The 21,693-nt window shown below is 44.8% G+C and overlaps 1 protein-coding gene across 4 annotated transcripts in view; it reads right to left on the bottom strand.

Moving 5' to 3' along the window:
• Positions 1-21,693, bottom strand: part of THADA (THADA armadillo repeat containing) — a 1,551,972-nt gene that overhangs the window by 1,168,673 nt on the left and 361,606 nt on the right. For all 4 annotated transcript variants that reach the window (XM_069233992.1, XM_069233989.1, XM_069233988.1 and 1 more), the window contains exon 23: positions 2,955-3,064. In XM_069233992.1, the coding sequence (XP_069090093.1) occupies positions 2,955-3,064 (110 nt within the window). The remainder of the gene's footprint in view (positions 1-2,954; positions 3,065-21,693) is intronic.

The following is a 21,693-nucleotide window of genomic DNA, read 5'->3' on the forward strand; positions in this document are numbered from 1 at the left end:
CCGCCACTGGTGTCTTTCATCTTGGCTGTTGGAAGCATACATTATCATGTCACAATTCAACGTTAACAGTTGAGCAGTTGTGTCATTTCATTATTACAGGTGACTGGAGACATCAGAACCAGACCATAATATGGAAAGTAGAGAAGGGATATTATTACAAAGGGATTGCTGGCTCTCACACATTACATAGAAAAGAAATGTCAACTTCCACCAGACTTTTACATAATTACTATGTAACACTGGACGGATCTGGCACCCTTGGAATAGAAGTAACGCAGAAATCACCGGGCAGGTTTAAGGACTATTTGGTCTTTAAAGGGCGCCAAACATGCTTTGCCAAGTACTGCACAAAAAGGGTTAACTTTCAGAACTGTCCTCTAAAGTAGCTGAATACAGCGTCAATGATAAGAATTACTGTGTTGGTAATCAGTATCAGTAAAGGGAAGGGCACACTATTGACATGCGGTGAGGCCGAGCATCCAGAAAGTTCAACTAATCTAATTCGCATGGTTTCCTGGAGGATTCCCTAGCTTAAGCTTTGCATATCGACATTATTGCCATGACCTTCCTCAGACAAATTGCAGACATTAAATAAACACAACAGAAAAAAACAACACTACAGTTGAGAAATAATGTAGTTAAAATCCCCAAACCAATTTAGATAAGAAAGAACAAACATTCATAATCAAAAATACACAAACGTGAAGATAAACAAATATATCAGGGGTAATAAAAAGTCTTCAATAAGAGTGATACAATGCAGATTTTTAAAGGTGAACTCAGTTGGGAATGTAGATAATCTGTAAACGGATAACTCTAATCTTCCTGCAGTCTCTATCTATGTTCGAATAGAGTGTGACCCACTCCCTGCTCACAATGTGCCAGCTGTTTTCTTGAAAGGTAATGCAAAATCTTGAACTCTGGCTGAGGTAGAGATTTTAAGCCTCGGACCCCATTTTATATCTGATGTTTCATCGTACCACCTGAACAGACTTGTATTTTTCTGTCTCCCTAGAATAAAAACTGACTGCGAACTTCACAAGCTGTTCTGAATAAAAGAATATTATTTTAAATTTAAAAGTATCTGTCCCAAGCAAAATCGCATACAATGTAACAACTTTTGCTCCATGGACAGGTGGTGTTTGTGAAAAGCTCTATGTTGTACAATTACGGGAGCTTTCCCGAATGTATTCAGTTGCAAATGCTTCTCTCTGCTTTGTTTTGATTGATTTAAGATATATGACCCATGCACAACTGTAGTAATTGTTCAGAACTCTATCAAACAGCGTGGGCCCTTTACGTCGGAGGAGACCCTTCCCCACTCATGTTAGGCGTCGAATTCATGCAGAATCGCTCTTCCATTTTCTATACTTAGCATTTTGATAATTTGAAGTTTAATGAGTTCCTGATTGATTTTGTGCTTTAAACTAGCTTTACATTCCGTTTTGCTGATTATGAATATGCAAGATTGATTCCTGTATGTCTGAAAATTCTAAAATACAACCTTTAAGGTTAAGACTTTCCGGTCCACCATCCTTGTAGGGCCACATGGGTTCTACCTATCTGTCAACTGAAACCGACAGTTAGATTGCTACAACTGAAACAGGTTCAGTGGGAGGCACAGGATCTCTAACAGGCACACACAGAGTGAGAACTGTGGCTGTGCACCATCACCTGTAAAACCATAGGGAGGAAAAGATATGTAGGCACTGCCTGAAGGATTGTGTGGATTCCTCTGCCTCTTTGTCCACACTTCTCCAAAGCTGAGCTCACTACTGCCTTCAGGGGGGCAAAGAAAATATGAACACCTCTTAGACACATCAGCCCACACCCATAAAAGAGAGAAGCTCCTCTTAGTCAACAATGCCCCATCCTTTCAAAGAAAAGTGGAGTCTTGGATCCCACTGACAGGCAAATGCGGCCTAAACTTTGGGGAGACCTATGTACTACGAAGATGCTGAAGTTGGCCAGTTAGCCGCCTCACATCATGGGGAGAAGTGTGTCTCAATGGTTATGGCGGCAGACCCTGATGCAGAGGTGTGGCCCGGGACCAGGGTTCAATTCCCGCCTCGGCGGGTCTTGGGCTCAATTTCCTCAGACCTGATAACTCTCGCCTCGGTGCCAATCTAATCATGGGGTCCCACTCTGTAACTCTGGGCAATAGCTTGCTTAATCTCCTCAATGGCCCCAACAGCGCTGGGATGCCTGGCTTCACCTTGGGGGTGCCCAGGAGTGGGCACTTCACAGGGAAAGCCAGGAAGGGTTCTACAGCGGTATGTGTACAGCGCCAAGATGCCCTAGGGTAAAAGTGCGCTATACAAGTACAAAGTTTACAGTTTACATCACAGATAACGAAGTGAGAAAGCCAACAATTACCACTGAGCCACAGGAGGCTCTGCTAGTTGGAAGGGATAAAGCCATCATTGGGTTGAACAAGTGATAATTTTACAAAAGTATTAAGCAACTTTATTTTGACTAGTTACTTGAATATTTGAACTATATCAATGTATTATTTTTGTAAGGTCCAGCCAGTTCAGCTGCATTGCTGTTTTCAAGCCCATGCTCTACTTCTCGATCAAGTAATAAGTGGAAGAAACTTTCTCTACAAACTTACGCCTCGAATGTTATCTTTGTGCAGGCTGCACCCACTGTGAGCATAGCAACACTGACCAACCAAGGTGTCAAAAATGCCAATTCAACTGCAAAATTGCTTTTCAGTTTTAGAAAAGTGCACATCCCTTTGGGAACTATTTAGCAGGTACCAACTGCCAGGTTAAAATACTAGTTATCAACATTTAAAATTAAAAAAGTAATATCAACAGTAAAAATTAAAATGTTAGGGTTTATTGGGGAAATGCTGTGAAAACATGCATTTCCTACAGTATGGAAAATTTATCTCTAAAGTGAGTCATGTATTCCAATTAGAAAGCATGGACAGGAATGGCTTTACTTACCCAATTAGCATCTCTGTGAGCTTTGCAAAACCAACATAAGCCAATTCAAACGCCCCTCTATGTCTTGATTGTAAAAGGTGGTGTTTAAAATATTCTCCCATATCTTTAACCTAAGTAAATAAAGTGGAAATTGTAAGCACAATATAATAAGTGATTAACCGTGAAAACTGTGATGGGAACAGCCTATCTATTAACGGACACACCACGAGTTGGTCAAATCAAGTGACAACATAAAACATTACACACCTTCCTATGTAAAATCAAGGCCAGAAGAAAAGATTACTTACCTTCCATAACAGCATTTCCTGGTGGACACATCATCTTTCCACAAATTCCTCATCTTATGAGAATCTCCAGGTCTAAAACTGGATCTGGAACATTTTCCTGCCAGCCTGGTGCCACACAACCCCGTGCGTGCTCAAGGGTGCCTAAAAAGGGACAACACCTGTCTATGAATGGCACCGCCTGCCATGCTGGTGTCAGATAAGGATAATATATCTAAGCCTAACTGAAGCATGTGAAGATTAACTGCAAAAGCTTATCAACCGCAGACAATAACATAACCAGACTGACAATCTATACACTAGAACCTCATTATAAATCAAGGAAACTATGTAACAGATTTCTAAGTATTCATCACTCCCCGTCTGAGCCACCAGACTGTAATGCTTGGTAAAGGTATGCAGCAAAGACCAAGTGGCCACTGACAAATATCTGCCTTGGTGAGGTCAGCAGATGCTACCATAGTCTTCAGAGTGAATGAAGGCCAGCAGGAGTTTTTTTTTCTTGTTTGCTGAGGCATAGCAGGTCTTAATACAAAGAGTGAGCTGATGCAAGATACTACGCTTTATTGCTCTGCCTTTTGCTTCTGGAGAAACCTTCAAAAAGCAGATCATTCATTCACTTTAACAGTGTTCAATCAATGTGTTAGGAAACAGTTTGGTTAGGATCTAAGCAGCATAACCACTCCGTGGAAGAGGAGAACCACTTTAGGTAGAAAGGATGCGGGAACCAGTTGTTTAAGAAGACAGTAAGAGCAGTATGACTAACGGGGCCTGCAACCCCTGGCCCTACAGTCCAAAGTAATCACCACCAAGTACGCAATCTTGAAGGTCAGAAACTAAAACAGAACAACTGTCCACCTGTTTGTACAGAGGTGTAATGAGGAAAATCACTACAAAGTCACACTGGGCAAGAACACACACAACAAAAGTTCCAGGAAAAGTGCAGATAGAGCTTATCCACTTCTGAAGTGTTCGAGGACTGTGGTGAACCAACCATCCTGCTGCAATAGCAGACACTTTCTGTATGAGGAAGCAAGGGGAGCCTGGTTGCGGGAGTTCTAACAGATTGGCATGCCAAATCCTCCTTGATGAATGCGGGCCGATTAAGACCAGCAGCACGCCATCTTTTTGCACATTCTATTGAACATTCAAGAGCAGTGGAATGCGAGGCAAACAGTTCCTGCTGCCAGTGTGGTCGGAAGACATCCCCCAGGAAACCACACTGAGGGAAGTGTTAAATACAGAACAAGTGACATTTCCTCTTTGGAACTATAGCAAAGAGGTTGATGCATGGCAGCCCCACAAAATCATGGCTGTCACATCAGGAAGGAGGTCCCATTCTTGATCCACCAGGGACAAGGCCACTCAAGACAAATGGCTTGTCTTTCAGGGTTCCTGACAGATCAGCTGCCACAAGGGAAATGCATCCTAACAATAGAACCAAAGCAACTATAGCTGTGACGGAAGGCCCAAATGGTAATGGGTGTCACCTTCAGGGGATGCATCAAGGCCACTGGCAATTTGGAGCTTCAGATGGGGACCAGCATATGCATGTTAAGGAAAGAGCACTTTTCAAACTCAGAATCTACCAACATTTCCCTAAAATACAGGCTGGGAATCTCAAGTGCACCCACAGCTGAACCAAAGAGTTCTTAAACGAGTGTGAATCTCTAAGCCCTGACTAGAGGATAAGTAACAGGATGGTACTCAAAGGAATCTCGCACTTCCTCCCTGGCAGCCAGAAGAATTTTCTCAGAAATAGAGGCACTAAACACAACTCCAAAAGCAATGCCAGGGCTAATGTTGGGTGCAGCACTGAAGATAGTCAGGCTGACGCCTGGGACATGGTGGCTTCCATTAGAAACAATGCAAAGGTCAGAGCCAAGGAACGCATTAAGATGGGTGGCATCTGGATCAGAGCTGCCAGAATCGCTGATTCTAGAGGGTCTGGCTTATCCTTGGCAGCCATAAGGGACAAGAGGGAAGGGGGCAGTCTTGAAGAGAGCCAAAGTCTGCTAAAAGGCCTTCACTACAGAAGTATTTGCAGATGGAGCCAGGAACTCCAGTTTAAGATTCTTGAAGACAGTGATTGACTCAAAGGAGGACAAAGAAGAAAATGAATTAGGTAGCAGCGCAGCTGAATCAATTTCTCTCTAAACAAGGAATTTAACAGTTTCCTTGAGAAAGTGGACGTCTCTCTGATGGTTTATTCTGTGCGGATAAGACTTCTAAATACAGGAACTGACAGAAGTGTAGCAGGCAAAGTCCTATATCCAAACAGGTGCTGCCACGAACAGTCGTGTGGCGCCACCCGGCTGCACTCGAGAGCTGTTGCTTTACCAAACCTTTCCAGTTCCAGTCTGCACCTTGAGAGATATTCATAAGGCGAGTGGGATGTAGCGAGCACTATTTATCAGAACCGAAGCACTGCACACTTTGTGGCATGAAGTCACGTCGTAACCTTAACTACTGGCATCATATCTCAAGATGCGAAAAGATTAGTTAAGTTTGAACTGTGATAATGTAAGGATATCATTCAACATATAAACCAAAATTATTTTAAACGTAACCACTGGTACAACGTGTGTATAATATGTTTTGTTTAAATGGAAATCCAATAAAGAACAATGAAATAATCGTTGCATGGTGCAAAATTGTAATGAATCTTCTACTAACCATTTATCAAATCTAATTCTCCCCGGCTCACTGAGCCAGCATGGGGAAAACTATTTTAAATGGCATTTGAGCAGCTGAGAGGTCTTGTGTGTAATCCCAAATCCAAACAGAAATGTGTTCAATAGTGCGCGGTTAAAGCTAAAATCAAGTAAAAACCGAAAAAGTAAACACTGTGCGTCCCAAGCTCACTGTACTCCCAAAATGCACATTTGAATATCTTACATTTACATTGTATTTTCTTATTACAGTAAAAAATGGATCAACCGAATGAGGACTTATAAGTTTGATGATGAGGTGGGAGATGAAACTGTCAATTAATATACGTTACACAAGTTAAAATTGCAGCCCAAGTGGAGGTGACCTGAGGTGTATACATTTCTGTGGTGGTGCATGCGTTTGTGCTCTCATGATCTGCATAGGCCGGGATGTCAGATATTAATGTTTTGCGGCAATCGTGGTAGTTTCAGGGGAACCCGTTTTAGCATGATACAGGGAGGGGAGCACACTTCCGGCATCTCAGCAAAAGTTCTCCATTGCACTCTGGTAATCGTGCTTGACGCTTTTTCAGTTACTCACGAGTCAGATAGTGATCTCCATCAGTTGGTACTGCCAGCGCTGGTATTTCTGTGAATTCTGTGAAATAGACGGGAGGAGTGACTCTCAGCTGGCATATGAGAAAACGTTCTATATTGCATTCTGGTAAATGCAGTTCCCGATATTTTCAGTAGCTCTGAAGTTGCGGTGTGTTCAGCATCAGTTGTAGCAGACACGTGTTTCCGGGTAACTGCTCGTCTTCAACAGGAAGTAGCAGTTCAGATGCAGGGTCCTTGAAATGATGTTAGTATTTCATCAGATCAAGTACCACTCCACAGCGTGCAGTCTAATCAGTCACAGAAGAGATAAACCAATATTGGGGGTTTTGGGAGGGCAGGGGGCCTGGGGCATGTAAGAACACAGCAGGCATCTAAGCAAAAGTTTCGCCATTGACAACACTGATGGCAAAACACGCAATTGTGAGTGACTCAAAACGATCTGCATCTACAAAAATGCCTTGAGAGATTGTCTGCTTTTCTGCTGGCAGGGTACTCCCCACTGCGCCGGACTGTTGGGCCCAGTGGCGTAGCGTGGGGGGTGCAGGGGGGGCCGGCCGCACCGGGCGCAACATCTTGGAAGAGACTAAATCCACGGGTTAGGGGGCGCAAATTACTTGCCTTGCCCCGGGGTAGGGGGCGCAATTACTTGCCTTGCCCCGGGTGCTGACAACCCACGCTACGCCACTGGTTGGGCCCCCTCTTTTTAGGAGTCCCAGACACTGGCATATGAAAGACATGTTCCTCACGTTTTAGGAGGAAATATTTAGCAAATTGTGAAAGAAGCCATGTTGTCAAGGGAGGGGTTTAGAAGTCCTTATCAACACTGACATGATTGTAAAGGTCTTAATGTTGCCAATGGATCCTGACAAAAACTGCTCAGGTACCTTATATGAAGTCCTGCTACTTAGTATGAACTCATGAATGGTATGAAGATTTGCTCCAGAGGGCTCTTTGGTGTTGTGTCCTCAGCCTCATGTGTTCCTGAACTTGCCAATGAATACTGGCACTGGTCTACGAGATTCCTTGATCAATTCCACTAAAGACACCAGCCCAGAACCCCTTTCAGTTTTCACAGTGGGGCATGGATGAATTCTAATCCTTGTAGTTTAGTGGCTTCTAGGGGTGGCACTCCCATTGTATGAATAAAAGAAAAGAGTACACTGTTCCAAAAGAATAAATCTAGATAGGACGCCAAATATTGGTATTGTGATAGGAGTGCCCTCATGCGTCAATGAAGACGCTAAGCATCATCATTGGGCTTACTCCGCGTCAGACCGGCACTGCAATATCTGATGGGTCACCACTCAAATGGTGGTGGCTCTAAACCGAAAGTGGTAACGCAGATCCATTTGTATCTGCAGTACGTGCTGACAAAAGACAAGGAGGAGAGTGAAAAGTGAGATAAAATTGGCTCTGTACATCTAAAATCTAAATTTAATAATTCAAAGAGGCTGTAAGGCCAAGATTAAAATCATTAGAGGAGTATTTGGAGGAAATAATGACCACCGTAGCTCCTACATAAGGGGAAGGAAGAGAAATACTCTATCCTCACACTAAAGGGTCGACATGTTTCGCGCTCATGCGCTTCATCAGGACCGGGATTCGTAACTTCTCCTACAAAAAGGGGGTATTTCCGCAGCAGAAATGCCCACTAGGCACCAGAGATTTTTTTTTTTTTAATGATGTCGAATGAGGGGAGCGGCCCCTTGGGCAAGGGCCACTCCCCAGGGGGCCAAATAATTTTTATGCCATTTCTGCCCACCAGAGACCAGGGAAGATTTTTTTTTCAAAATAAGAGGGTGGGGGTATGGCCATACCCCCATCCCAAATAAATCGGGCCAAAGTTGTTCTGCCTATCAGTGGGCAGATGGAGCAATTACCCCCGATCCACACCCGGGGGGGGGGGGGGGGGGCAGAAAGTCTACTAGATGGCATGGAATTAAAAATAAAATAGTGGGGTGGTGGCTACCAACCCGTATGGGCCTGGTTATGCCCCCACCCCAACTGATGGGGGTAACAGTCTTTCAGCTCTCCCCCCGCACACTAAAACATCTTATCCCATGGCAAGCAAGAGGACATTTGATTATTTTGGGTTTTGGTTTTATATTTGAGCCATGAGAGCTTGGTAACTCTCAAAGTCGTCCCACTTGGAATGGTGAGGGCTGCAATTTTTTGACTTTGGGACGCTGCCATGTAGGAAAATCCACAAGACCTAGACACATCTGAAAACTAAACATCTGGGTGATTCCAGGGTGGTGTGCTTCACATGCACCCCACACCATTTTCTTACCCACAATGCCCTGCAAACCTCCAACTTTGCTGGAAATCACACATTTTTCCCATATTTTTCTGATGGAACCTTCCAGAATTTGCAGAAATCCACAAAATTCCTACCACCCAAAATTGTTTCATCTATACCAATAAAAATTCTTGGATTCCTCTAGGTTTCTAGTTTTCAGAAATGTGCAGGTTTGGTAGGTTTCCCTAGGTGCCGGAAGAGCTAGAGGCCAAAATCTACAGCTAGACACTTTGCACAGCAATTCAAAGCGTTTCAGTTCACAGATGTAAAGCGCTTTTGTGCACAGCAATTCAAAGCGATTCCGTTCACAGATGTAAAGCGCTCTTTTGCACAACAATTCAAAGCATTTCGTTCACAGATGTAAAGCGTTCTTGGAACGACAATTCAGGCGCTTCAGTTCATAGATGTAAAGCGCTCTTGGCACAGCAATTAAAGTGCTTCAGTTCAGAGGTAAAGCGCTCTTGGCACGACAATTCAGGCGCATCAGTTCATAGATGTAAAGCGCTCTTGGCACGGCAATTCGAGCGATTCAGTTCACAGATGTAAAGCGCTCTTGGCACGACAATTCAGGTGCTTCAGTTCATAGATGTAAAGCACTCTTGGCACAACAATTCAAGCGCTTCAGTTCATAAATCTAAAGCGCTCTTAGCACAGCAATTCAAGCCCTTCAGTCCTCAGGTTTAAAGCGCTCTTGGCACGACAATCAAAGCGCTTCTACTCACAGGAGTAAAAGGTTCTTGGCACAACAATCTAAGTGATTGAGGCTACTTGAGTAAAAGCGATTCCTGGAATTATTAAGTAAAGCGCTTCAAGTTCAATGAGTAAAACGTTTTGGCATTTATTGTTGTGAATATGAAAGTATTTCTGGAGATAAGCAAATCATAGTTTTCATTGTTCTTTGAAAAGCTTAAGATGTGAAAAGCATATTTAATTCTTTGAGATTTTCTAGGTCATGATCAAAGGTTTATGTTGTGAAGGCATAGATGTTACAGGATTGATATTCTGAGTATAATCGTAGTCCAAAGTTCTTGCCATCTCTTGATTCTGAGGTCATAGTTTACACCCTTGTTCCATGTTTCAAAGACGGGACTTTGCCCTCATTTCAAAAGGGGCCTCCATCTCAAATCTCGGAGACGCATTTAGTCAAGCGTCTATTGATGAGTTACATTTCTATGAATGAGTAAATGCATATTTGTTCTAACCTTTACTTTTCAGATCTCTCTCCCTGCTGTTCCCTACCCTAATTCCCTTCCCCTCGACTGGCTTCATCATAACTCTGTGCTATAATAGCTTTCTGAGTTGTTGACGCCTGAAGCGACGTGCAGATCCCGAGGAAAGGACACTGTGACACCCGGAGAGTACTGGCCTGAATTTGTTGCCTGCTGCAGACTCACCCTCAGGGCCTACCCTCCAAAACATTCTTCAGGCGGTCACAGCTACCAGAGAAGTGCTGGTAACAAAAATCTACAACCTGGCAGCAGACTTGGGCCCTTTAAGAGACGGCCACAGGTGCCTAACAGACCGGGTGACTACAAGGGAACTAGCATTTTCTGACCTTCATCCAGATACTACAGAGCTGCGCACTAAAATTACTACAGTAGAAGCCCAGGTGTGAACACTGGAGACCCGGGCAGAGGACGGTGAAAACAGATTGCTCCGAAACTATGCCAGAATAGTGGGGACACCGGAGCGGACGGAAGGCAGAGATGCTCTGGCCTTCCTGGAAAAATGGATGTGAGAGGAAGTACCCCAGAAGATCTGTCCCCCTTTTATGCTTTGGAAAGGGCCCACAGAGTTCTGGCCCAACTACTGCCATCAGGAGCACCACTGAGACCTATGGTTGCGCGCTTATTGTATTAGAAGGACCGCAAACACATACTAGCCTGTGCCCGAATCAAATGAGATATCCGGATAGATAATCACAAAATTATGATCTTTCTGGACTTCACTAAAGCCATCCAAAAGCACCGCGCATCGTTTATGGATGCTAAGAAAAGGCTCAAACAACTGGGACTCAAATATGCCATGCTGTTCCTGGCATGCTTGAGGGCGGTATCGCAGGAAGGCACAAAATGTTTTCACACGCCCCAAGAGGTTTGGAACTAGTCAGGCACGCAGGCCTATGCCAGTACTAGCAGAAGGGCCATGGAAGACCACAGCTTCCAATGACGAAAAAGAAGCGATGCAAATGACCCCCTGGCGGTCTTGCACCATCGGGAGAGGAAGTAAAGCAAGCCCAACAATGGGCAGTGCAGGAGGTAGCGGAGATGAGCAGGGGAGGCCAGATCTCGTCCTCCCTAGTAACAGGCAAGGACTTCAGAAATTCACTCACCTCCAGAGCAAAAAAGCCTGCCTGGGCTGGCAGACTATGAACTTCCTAAGATCACACCACAAACAGCAGATGACCTCTTTTAGTGATGAACATTAAAACTCCTAAATGGCCCACTAGATGGTACATTGTATGAAACAGGCCACTGCACCTGCTATCCTCAGTAGTTGCATGGTTTATTCTCCTTACTAGGGGGGGGCAGCACTGAGAGGCGCTGCACCTGGCTGTCCACCAGCACATATGTGACCGCACAAGATCAGTCACCTGCACATACATACATACATACTACTTCATCCAAGAGGGAGTGCGGATGCTTACTCTCATCCTTAACTAAGATGGGGGCAGGAGGGGTCCTAGCCTTCATGCATTGAAGTGAGGGTTTCGAATAGGGGTGGATTACGAGGCACAGGTGAGACTTCAGGAGGGAAGGGCTCCATGGAAGTGGCATGGGCCTGGGGGGATCTTGATGGATTCCATGAGGGACTCAGAGGACCAGCCACCAGAGGAGGGGAGAACCCCTCCATGACTCAAGCTGTTGACCATGACAAGGGGGATGGACCCAGTGCTGACACTAACTGCTGCAGGCTGAGCTTGTCACCTGCAAGTAATAACAGGGTTGCCCTATTCCTCAGTTTAACTTGAGGCACTACGGGGGGAGGTCCAGGAGCATGTTATATGCAGTTTTTAGATGGGCTGATACACAGTCATTATGACAGAGGATTATTGCATGGTCATTCATGCGTGCTAACTGTGATGTTTTAGATGATTAGAAGAAGCAATGCTTTGATTTCAGGTAATATGTACATCACTGACGGTTCTGTGATTGGACCATAATATTGCACTGTAATCGATTGTTGTGATTGGACCTCTTGAAAACGCAATAAAGTTTGTTTAAAAAAAAAGGGCAAATGGAAACAACAGAAAAATACGTGGAAACAACTGAAGAAGTGGTGAATGAGATAGAGTGAAACAGGAAGCAATGATGAAATTGTATAGAAAATTGTCTCCACTGATGGAGGGTTAGGGCGTATTAGTCGCCCACACAACACACTGCTTTAGATAGGGCACCTGATAGCCATGAATGAAGACCATAGCTAGAAGACAGAAGGAAACCAAATATAAAATCACAGAGAGACGGACAGAAGAGTATAAGATGGTCAACTGCCATCAATGGTGGGAGGTAAGTCCACAACAGAGGAGAGTTTATAAACATTTTGTAATTGTATGGGGGGGGGTTTCGGCAGACGAACAGCTGTACAGAAGAGGTATGTACTTCACCATACTTTCCAGAAGAAAAAAAAAATTCCTGACAATTCTAAGTGCACGTGTTGTTTCTTGTCTGTGAACTTTACTGTCACGCATATTAAAAGTCCCAAATATTTGACCAGACTCTGGCTACTCCAAACTTGATATTTCATGCTGAAATGTATTTATATCATATCTGAGAAGCACCTTCACCCATGCCATGTGTAACCACGCCCGAGAGGAGCACAGAAGAGAATCTCCAGTTTGTTATGAAGCACTCGATGTTAGTATGTATCTCTTATGTACTTTGAGTTTTGGCTAAGGTAACCTAGGTGTAAGTACAGAGAAGTAAAGCGGCTTGCCCACGTTCAAACAATGTTGACCACCTAAGGACTTTCAATTAAACCTAGAAACATCAAGAAGCTGGCACATAGATCTCAACAAACACCTGGGACTATATCAATTAAAGTGTTAAAGCAAGCCTTGAACCTTTAGCACTCCCACTTTTTAAAGCATGCATCTCTGAGCAAATTGTTACAATGTATGCAATGGGGGTGAATCCTACTGGTCTCTGGGCTCAAATGAAAATACATTAATCACTGTCCCAATTCTGGTAAGCGTCCCCTCTAGATGATACCAAATGTATGTCATATAGACTTCCTTCATCTCCCACTTCCTTATACTCAATGACTTTTAATGTTTGCATTTCATCAATACATTTCGTCCCACAATCAATAGGCTTTATTTGTGTCCCAATAAGTGCAAATTAATTATTTGCAGTTATTCCAAATGAAAGATTTCACTTTAAAATAAAATGTGTCAATTTTCCCAATCCTCAATGCATTTGAGACATGTCAGATGCCCTTCATCAGGGTCAAACTCATCACCTCCTTAAACCATTACAGGTTAAAAATAGAAAAAAGATCAATACATTTTGTGGAGCTTGCTAGTGCCGAGTTATCAAAAGGAAGGTTCAATTTATCCAAAACAAGAGTGTGGCCTGTATCGGTGTTGGCCTGAGAAGGAGCAGAGCCTAAAAACCCGTAAGCTGCGGGCCCCTCTTGTGGAGATCTGTAAGCTAACCGCAGACTCCAGTAGTAAATTAAGGGGTCATTATGCCTGGTCCTAGGTGTGGTAAGAGAATCCTTGTTCAGTGCACTGCAACCCATTTGACAAAACTGAGTGAAATTTTGCATACCTGCTGCCCCTGTTTCGTTTAGCGAGGAGTGAAAGTTTTGCAGCTTTTGGTCAAAGCAGTGAAAAAAAAAAACAACAGAAGAAGGGGGGGAGGTACCAAAACGGACTTCAAATCCAATGCGTTTTCTATAAACTTATGCTATTCCACTCTATGCCACTCCATTTTAAGTTATTACCTGTAGGCAACTTTAATTTTTGCCCCTCTACTGTATGGTATTCCACTCTACCCCACTGTACGCCACTCCACTGTATGTTATTACACTCTACCACCTTCACAATACACCGCTCCAGTCTGAACCACTTCATTGTACGCCACTCCACTGTACACTACTACACTACACGCTACTACATTTTACCCCACTCAACTGTACGTCACTCCAGTCCATGCTATTCCACTATATGCCACTCCACTCTACTTCACTACTCTTCAGTTCTCTAGTCCACTATACAGCACTGTAAGCAACACTTTGTATGCCACTGCACTCTACTTCACTCTACTCTACTCGGACACAGTACTCCTCTATTCTACTGTCTGCCACTTCACCCTACTCCACTGAATGCCACTGTACCGTGCAACACTGTACCCCAATTCACTGAACCATTCTCTACAACACTGGGTTGTATTGTACACCACTCCACTCTACAAAAATCATCTAGATTGGATGCCACTTGTTAGACTTTTCATCCTTGGTGTGATCTCCCTTAACTTTTTGCCTCTGTTTCCCAGGTTGTTGATGTGTGCTGGGCTCTGATTTTGCTGTTTGTTTTACTCTGGGCACTTTACCACTGCTAACCAGTGCTAAAGTGCAAGTGCTCCATTACAAAATGGGTATGTAATTGGCTTATCCATGATTGGCATATTTGATTTATTAGTAAGTCCCTAGTACAGTGCACTAGAAGTGCCCAGGGCATGTAAATCAAATGCTACTAGCGGGCCTGCATCACTGGTTGTGCCACCCACATAAGTAGCTCTGTAATCATGTCTCAGACCTGTCATTGCAGTGTCTGTGTGTGCAGTTTTAACTGTGAATTAGACGTGCCAAGTGTATCCACTTGCCAAGCCTAAACCTTCCCTTTTCTTACATATAAGACACCCCTAAGGTAGACCCTAGGTAGCCCCAAGGGCAGGGTGCAGTGTATGGTTAAGATGGGACATGTAGTACTATGTTTTATATGTCCTAAGAGTGAAATATTGCTAAATTCGTTTTTCACTGTTGCAAGGCCTGTCCCTCTCATAGGTTAACATGTGGGCTACCTTTAAATCTGATTAAAGTGTAGATTCCCTTTGGGAGCAGATGGACATGTGGAGTTTGGGGTCTCTGAGCTCACAATTTAAAAATACATATTTTAGTGACGTTAATTTTAAGATTGTGTGTTTGAAAATGCCACTTTTAGAAAGTAAGTATTTTCTTGCTTATACCATTTCTGTGACTGCCTGTTTGTGGATTCCCTGACTGGGTCAGTTTGACAGTTGGGCTGGGTGCACCTCACACCAGACAGTGACACAAAGGGAGCTGTGGTGTAGTCTGCATTTCCTGATTAGCCATCTGTGCTAGGAGGGATGGGAGGAGTGGTTACTACACCTGAAAGGGCTGTGCCTGACAATGCAGTCTCCAACCCCATGGTGAGTGTCTGGGGCCTGGCCTGGGCAAGGCAGGATTTCACAATCAAGAGAGACTTTCCTTTGAAGTAACCCTACGTCAAAGGGCAAAAGGGGTATAAGAAGGGCACCCAAAACCACAGACTTTAGAACACTTCCGGAAACCAAGAGGAACCTCTGCCTGGAGAAAAGCTGAAGAGCTGCCCTGCCTGTAACTATGCTTTGTGGAGCTATCCTGCAGTTGCTGCTTCTGCCAGAGTAAGAGGGCAAAGACTGGACTTTGTGTGCCTTCCATCTTGTGAAGACCTCCACAGGCATGATTTAAAGCTTGCCTCCTGTTGTTTGAAGTCTCAGGGACAGCAAAGACTTCTCTCTGCCAGCACCTGGAGTCTCTGGAGAGACTCCTACTCTGCCCTGTGGTGCCCATCCAGTTCCTGGGACCATGGAAGGAGAAGCTGGCAGCCTAAGAGGAAGAAATCCACGCACAGAATGCCGTGTGGAGAAAAGATTGATGCAACTCCGATCTGCGGCTGAAAAATCGACGCGACGGCGGCTTCGCGGCTGAAAATAGACACTCACCTGCAACGCGACCGAAGGATTGACGCACGGAGCTGGAGAAATGACGTGCAGCATTGCTGACGGAGGCTGGTGAGAACGCAACCCACGCTGGGTGGTTTTCGGATCATCGTGCGGCTGGATTTCCGACGCAAACACTGCTGGGCGTGTAAAAACAACGCAAGGCCTGCCTGGACCAGAGAGTGCTGACCGGATCGACGCATCACTCTCCTGCTGAGAGAAGAAATGACGCGCCCTGACCCGATGAAAGGAGAAACAACGCAAGGTCTTGCTCGCGAGATGAAATCGACGCATCGCAAGCCCTTTTTGACGCACACTCGCCCGTGCGGGGTTATTTTTGATGCACCCAAGGTACATTTCCACGCTAACAGTGTTAGTGTGTGTTTAAAACTACATGAAGACTCTTTTTGCTTTTTAATTGATAACTTGACTTGGGTATTGTGGAGTTTTGTCATTTTAGTCTTGTTTTGGTTAGATAAATATTCTCTATTTTTCTAAACCTGTGATGTGTCATTTTGTAGTGTTTTCATTAAGTTACTGTGTGTATTGGTACAAATACTTTGCACATAGCACTCTGAAGTTAAGCGTACTGCTCGTTCCAAGCTACCAAGGGGGTAAGCAGGAGTTAGCTGAGGGTGATTCTCTTTTACCCTGACTAGAGTGAGGGTCCTTGCTTGGACAGGGGGTAACCTGAATGCCAACCAAAGACTCTATTTCTAACACCACTCTACTTTACTTTAGTCTACATCACTTTCCAGTGCTGTATGGCACCCCACTACACTATACTCTACAACACAGTACTCCAAGTTCTGACACTTTATTCAGCTGTATGCTATGCCATTCTACTGCACTCCATGCCACTATAATCTATGGCATGCTACTCCACTTTATGGCACTTTATTCAACTCTACACTACCCCAACTCTAGTGTACTCCACTCCATTATGCTTCACTCTACTATATTATATCCCACTCTATGTCAGTGTACTATACTCGCTCTGCACCGCTCCATTGTCTGACACTCTACTCCAACGGTATGCAACTCCACTTTACAACACTGTACTCCACTCTATGCCACTCTACTCCACTCTATGCCCATCCACACAACACCACTGTACAACACTGTATGTCACTTGACAACACTTCATAACTTCTCTCTACAACACGGCACTCAACTATATGACACGGCACTCAACTCTAAGTCTCTCTCCTCCACTGTACTCTACGACACTCCACTCTATGACACTCTACTTCACTCTACTACATTCTAAAACATTCTGTTCCACTCCATGACAGTCTACAACACCCTACTCTACTGTTCGACATGCCATTCCACTGTACAACTCCCTGCTCTAGTCTACAATACTGGACTCCACTATAGGAGACACCATGCCCCTACACTGTACAATACATTACTACACTCTGTTCTACTTGGTTCCAATATATTGTCTGGTTAGCGAGCTGAAAAGCTCACTTATGCATACAGCCACTCATACCATCACTCACCCATACACTCACTGACTCACCCACCGATACAGTCACACACCAGTCACTCATCCATATAAGCACTCATACACCCACTCACTCACCTGTACAGCCACCTGCACACCCACTCAGACAACCAAGGCAGACAGTCACATACCCACTCACTCATCGATACAGCTGCTTACACATCCAGTTATTCTACCATACAGGAAATGATGCAGCCACTCACTCACCATACAGCTACTCACATACCTACTCAACGATAAAGCTACTCATACATCTACTCACTATCCCATACAGTCATTGGCACAGCCACTCACTTATGTATACACCCACTCACTCACACATACACTCACTGACTCACCCACTCACTGACTCACCCACACACTGATACAGCCACTTACACACCCACACACCCACCTGTACAGCCACTCATACAACCAACGCAGCCACTCACAAACCCACTCGCTCACTGATAGTTACTTACACATCCATTTACTCTCCCATACAAAAACTTACTCAACCACTCACCTACCCAAACAGCCACTCACACACCCACTCACACATCCATACAACCACTTACACAATGATGTCATCAGTGATGTAATTTGAGATGTCATCAGTATCAGTGATGTCACTGACCATGTCATGAGTGATGTTATATGTGAGGCCATAAGCAGTGCATTACGGGGGCACAAGTTATAGTTAGCTCAGGTAACTAAACTGCTGAATTTCACTGGTTTTGTATGAGTGAAATGTGAGTCTAACTTTAACATCCGTGTAATCTTTGTTTTTTCAGTGAATATATGTGTATATATATATATATATATATATATATATATATATTTATGACACTGCTGTGTTGCAACAATGCTGTTTTGCACCTAACCGTTGGTGGTGCTGTCAAGACGCCTCGCCACTGCATCTATTCTTATTAAACTCCCTCCTCACCAGATAACAAAGAGGACAGCACTCGAAATGCTTGCGGCGACTTTTAATTTAGAAGCGAAGAGGTGGAACGCATGTCAGCACTAGGTGCCTTTCTCAACCTCAACCAAGTCACAGGACCATTGCGAGTGCTGTCCTCTTTGTTTTCAGGTGAGGAGAGTTTAAAATATACATATCAAGTTGAGCGCAAATAAAGCGCTCGCTCAGGCTGCCAGCTGAGAGAATGTATTGCCCACATTATTTATACATCATCTGAGCTGCGCTCAGAACCCCGCCAAAACACATGCAAATTGTTAAATATGCCTTAAATAGAATTAAAGCCTAGTTCTTCGACACATAACTGTAATAGCTGCACTTCAAAGCCCAACATTGTACTGCAGTAATAATTGGAGACAACTGAATTAAGCAAACTTCAAAACTACTTATGTTGAAACCAACAACTCTGTGAAATGAGCAGATGCTGGAAAATCTCATTTTTAACGGCCTTATTAAATTAAAATAGCCCACTCCACCACAATCTCCTTCAAGTCACGCGTCAACAAGCCAAATATGCTCCAAACGCTTTAAAAAAATGTTAATTATTGCGGGTTACAGTTTTGTAATTCAAACTGCACTTTAGCACTGAATTGTTTATTCACTGAAGCTTCTCATTCTATCATTGTATTACTATTTGGATCATAGTTTACCGTCTTAATTGGCTTGTTTATGGCACTCGTTCTATGTAATCAGAACAGGATTTTGGTAATAGCGCCATAAAGTTAGGAAAGGAAGTCTCATATTAAAGTGCCAAGAATTTGAGATTCAAACTTTGTCTTGCTCATAAACTTTCTTTCATACACTATTAAGTAGGATTTCTGCAGATTAATTACATTTAAACAACGTGACTCGCACTACTCAACAGATTTTACATTCTAAATTGACGGCTATGTTTGCACCCTGACGTGGGATTTGTACTCTGGTACTTCATGTTCACTGGTTTTATTAGCTTAAAGAACCTTCTATAATGGGAAAAGCATGCTTACAGGAACTTGCATGAGAATCAAATATCCAGTCTTATTTGTACGGGATCAAACATACAACTCCTTAAAAATGGCTTACACATTTGCACTGCTTTAGGTATCCCAAACAATATCGAGGGAATGTAGTTTTCCCATTTACCTCTATTGAACCTGAAAAAGGTATGTTAGCATCTATGGCCAACACGCGGTCTTCAGCAATTATAGCTTAGCCTAGAGTACTCCTTTTACACACCCTTTTTGTTCAAGCCACTGTCCCTTAGGATAAACACTTGAGTTCCTGGTCCCCAGTAAATAATTCGAGAAAGGCACAGGAATAAAATAGCTCTGCCTATCAATATAAACCCTGATTATTCATTATGAGACAGCTAACGGATATATCACTCATGTGGATAGATGTTGCAGCTGCCGTGTTTTCTCTTTCCCTGAAGTATATTGCTTTCTAACTTAGAAACAGATGCTCATGTTGTGTGGTGCCCAGGATGACAGTTTTGACCTGGGCCATGCAAAAACATATCACATTCCTGTCTTCCTGTGAATGTGCACAGACAAGTGCCTGAAAAGGCAATCTCTCCTTGACAATGTCTGTACAGAGATGTTTCCTCTGAATCTTGCAGAGATTTTTGAGAGAACGGTGTTTACCCAACTCACTAACCTTACAGAACATTATGGGTTATTGTCAGACCAACAGTCCGTCTTCAGACCAGGAAGAGGCACAGTCAGCCATCACATCCATCTGGATGGTCTAAGACTCACAGTGGACAAAAATGGAGTAGCTTCCCTTGTGGCTTCTGATTTATCAGTTGTATTGGATACTGTTGACCACCACACACTATTGCAATGACTACACAATCTTATCTGTGAAAATGCTGTAAATGGATTGCATCTTATCTCACAAACAAAGTGAAGTCTATTTACCACTTTTCATATCACACACACACACACACACACACACACACACACACACACACACACACACACACACACACACACGTGTCCTGCTGACTGTGTCCTGCTGGGGTGCCGTGGACAGGGCATGCACCGCCGGAAAGGCGCTGGCTATCCCGCCTGTGCCAGGGCGGACAGGGTGCAGAGAGGAGGTAAGGAAGGGGCACTGTGAGGGTACAAGGGTGTGCCTTTGTGAGGCGCAGGGAAGGGAAGAGGTGGCAAGGGGGATAGGACGACACTGCAACATGCGGAGTGCGGGTGCAGGAGAAGTGCCTGGGTTGGTGTTGGGGCCAGAGACAGGGCCAGGCTGATTGATTGGGTCGGGCTGGATACTGTGGACACGGGAAGTGTTGAGGCGTGTGGTACAGGGTGAACTGGACCGGTGGGTGGAGGTCCCACTCTCCTGCATCCACCGACTGGCTTACCGTCCTGCCGCCACCGGCATCTGCACCTCTCCTCTGACCCTTTGCCCCTCAGTTCCTCCAACCCGGCTTCCCTCTCTCTCGGCTCCACCCCCTCACCTCCCCCCTCATCTGCTCTGCCACCCCACATGTCACCACCCTGCGGTTTGGGCCCTCCCCTCCACCTGCTCTGGAATTCTGCCTCGCCGCTGACAGTGGCCCCGTGCCCTAGAGCCCTCGGCTCCTGAGCACCTAACCTCCCAGATCCTCCCAAGTGCCCCCCCGCCCAGGCCCCTGGCGGAGCCGACAAGCAGGCAGGGCTAGGCAGAGGGATGAGGGCTGGTAAGGCCCCTCTGCATGCGGTGCCAGGCAAGTGCGGTGACTGTACCCAGTCACTGCAAAGTTGTGCCCCAGCATCTGCGGAAGCGGCTCTCCTAGGGTGGGTGCGGCTTGCGGGCGGCTGGTGAGCCCTACTTGCCAGTCAGCAACATCAGCAGCAGCACCGGTGTCGAGATTTCCATATCCTTCAGACCCCATCTGACTCTACCTCAGTGGAGCCCAGTGCTCTCACGAGTGACAGCATAACAGCCGATTGTCAACTTCCCCACGCCACCACTCTCACTTCCACTACCACAATCACCCCACTAGCGGGAAACTACGGGCATCATAGGAGGAAAAAAAGGGAAGGAAGTGCTGGGAAGAAATCGCATGACCATGCGGGCAGGTAAAACAAGGAATACACCCCCCAACAAAATCGCTATGGAAAAAAGGAAGAGGAGACCACAAGCTCAGGATTGCCATCATGAGGCACAGAATGCCTCACCCCTTATTGAGATTGAGTCAGACCCACTCCAAGGAGATCCAGAAGAGCAACCCATCTCCAGACCTCATGCTGGAACCAAGACAGTCTGGAACAATCAAAAAAACGCTGCACCACCAACTCCCAACCAAAAATCCACACCAAGTTCTCATTTAAAAAAAAAAAAAGGCAGACCTGTCCTCGTCTCCCATAGCAACGACACACAGGGGCTACAGTCACCACTAATTCCATCGATCTTCACACATACAGCAGAAAGCCTCCCATCAAGGCATAACTCCACTACAACGGGGGCTTCCTCAAGCCCGATCTCTGCTCAACCTCCC

The sequence above is a fragment of the Pleurodeles waltl genome, chromosome 5 (assembly GCF_031143425.1).
Source record: "Pleurodeles waltl isolate 20211129_DDA chromosome 5, aPleWal1.hap1.20221129, whole genome shotgun sequence".
Taxonomy (NCBI): Eukaryota; Metazoa; Chordata; class Amphibia; order Caudata; family Salamandridae; genus Pleurodeles; species Pleurodeles waltl.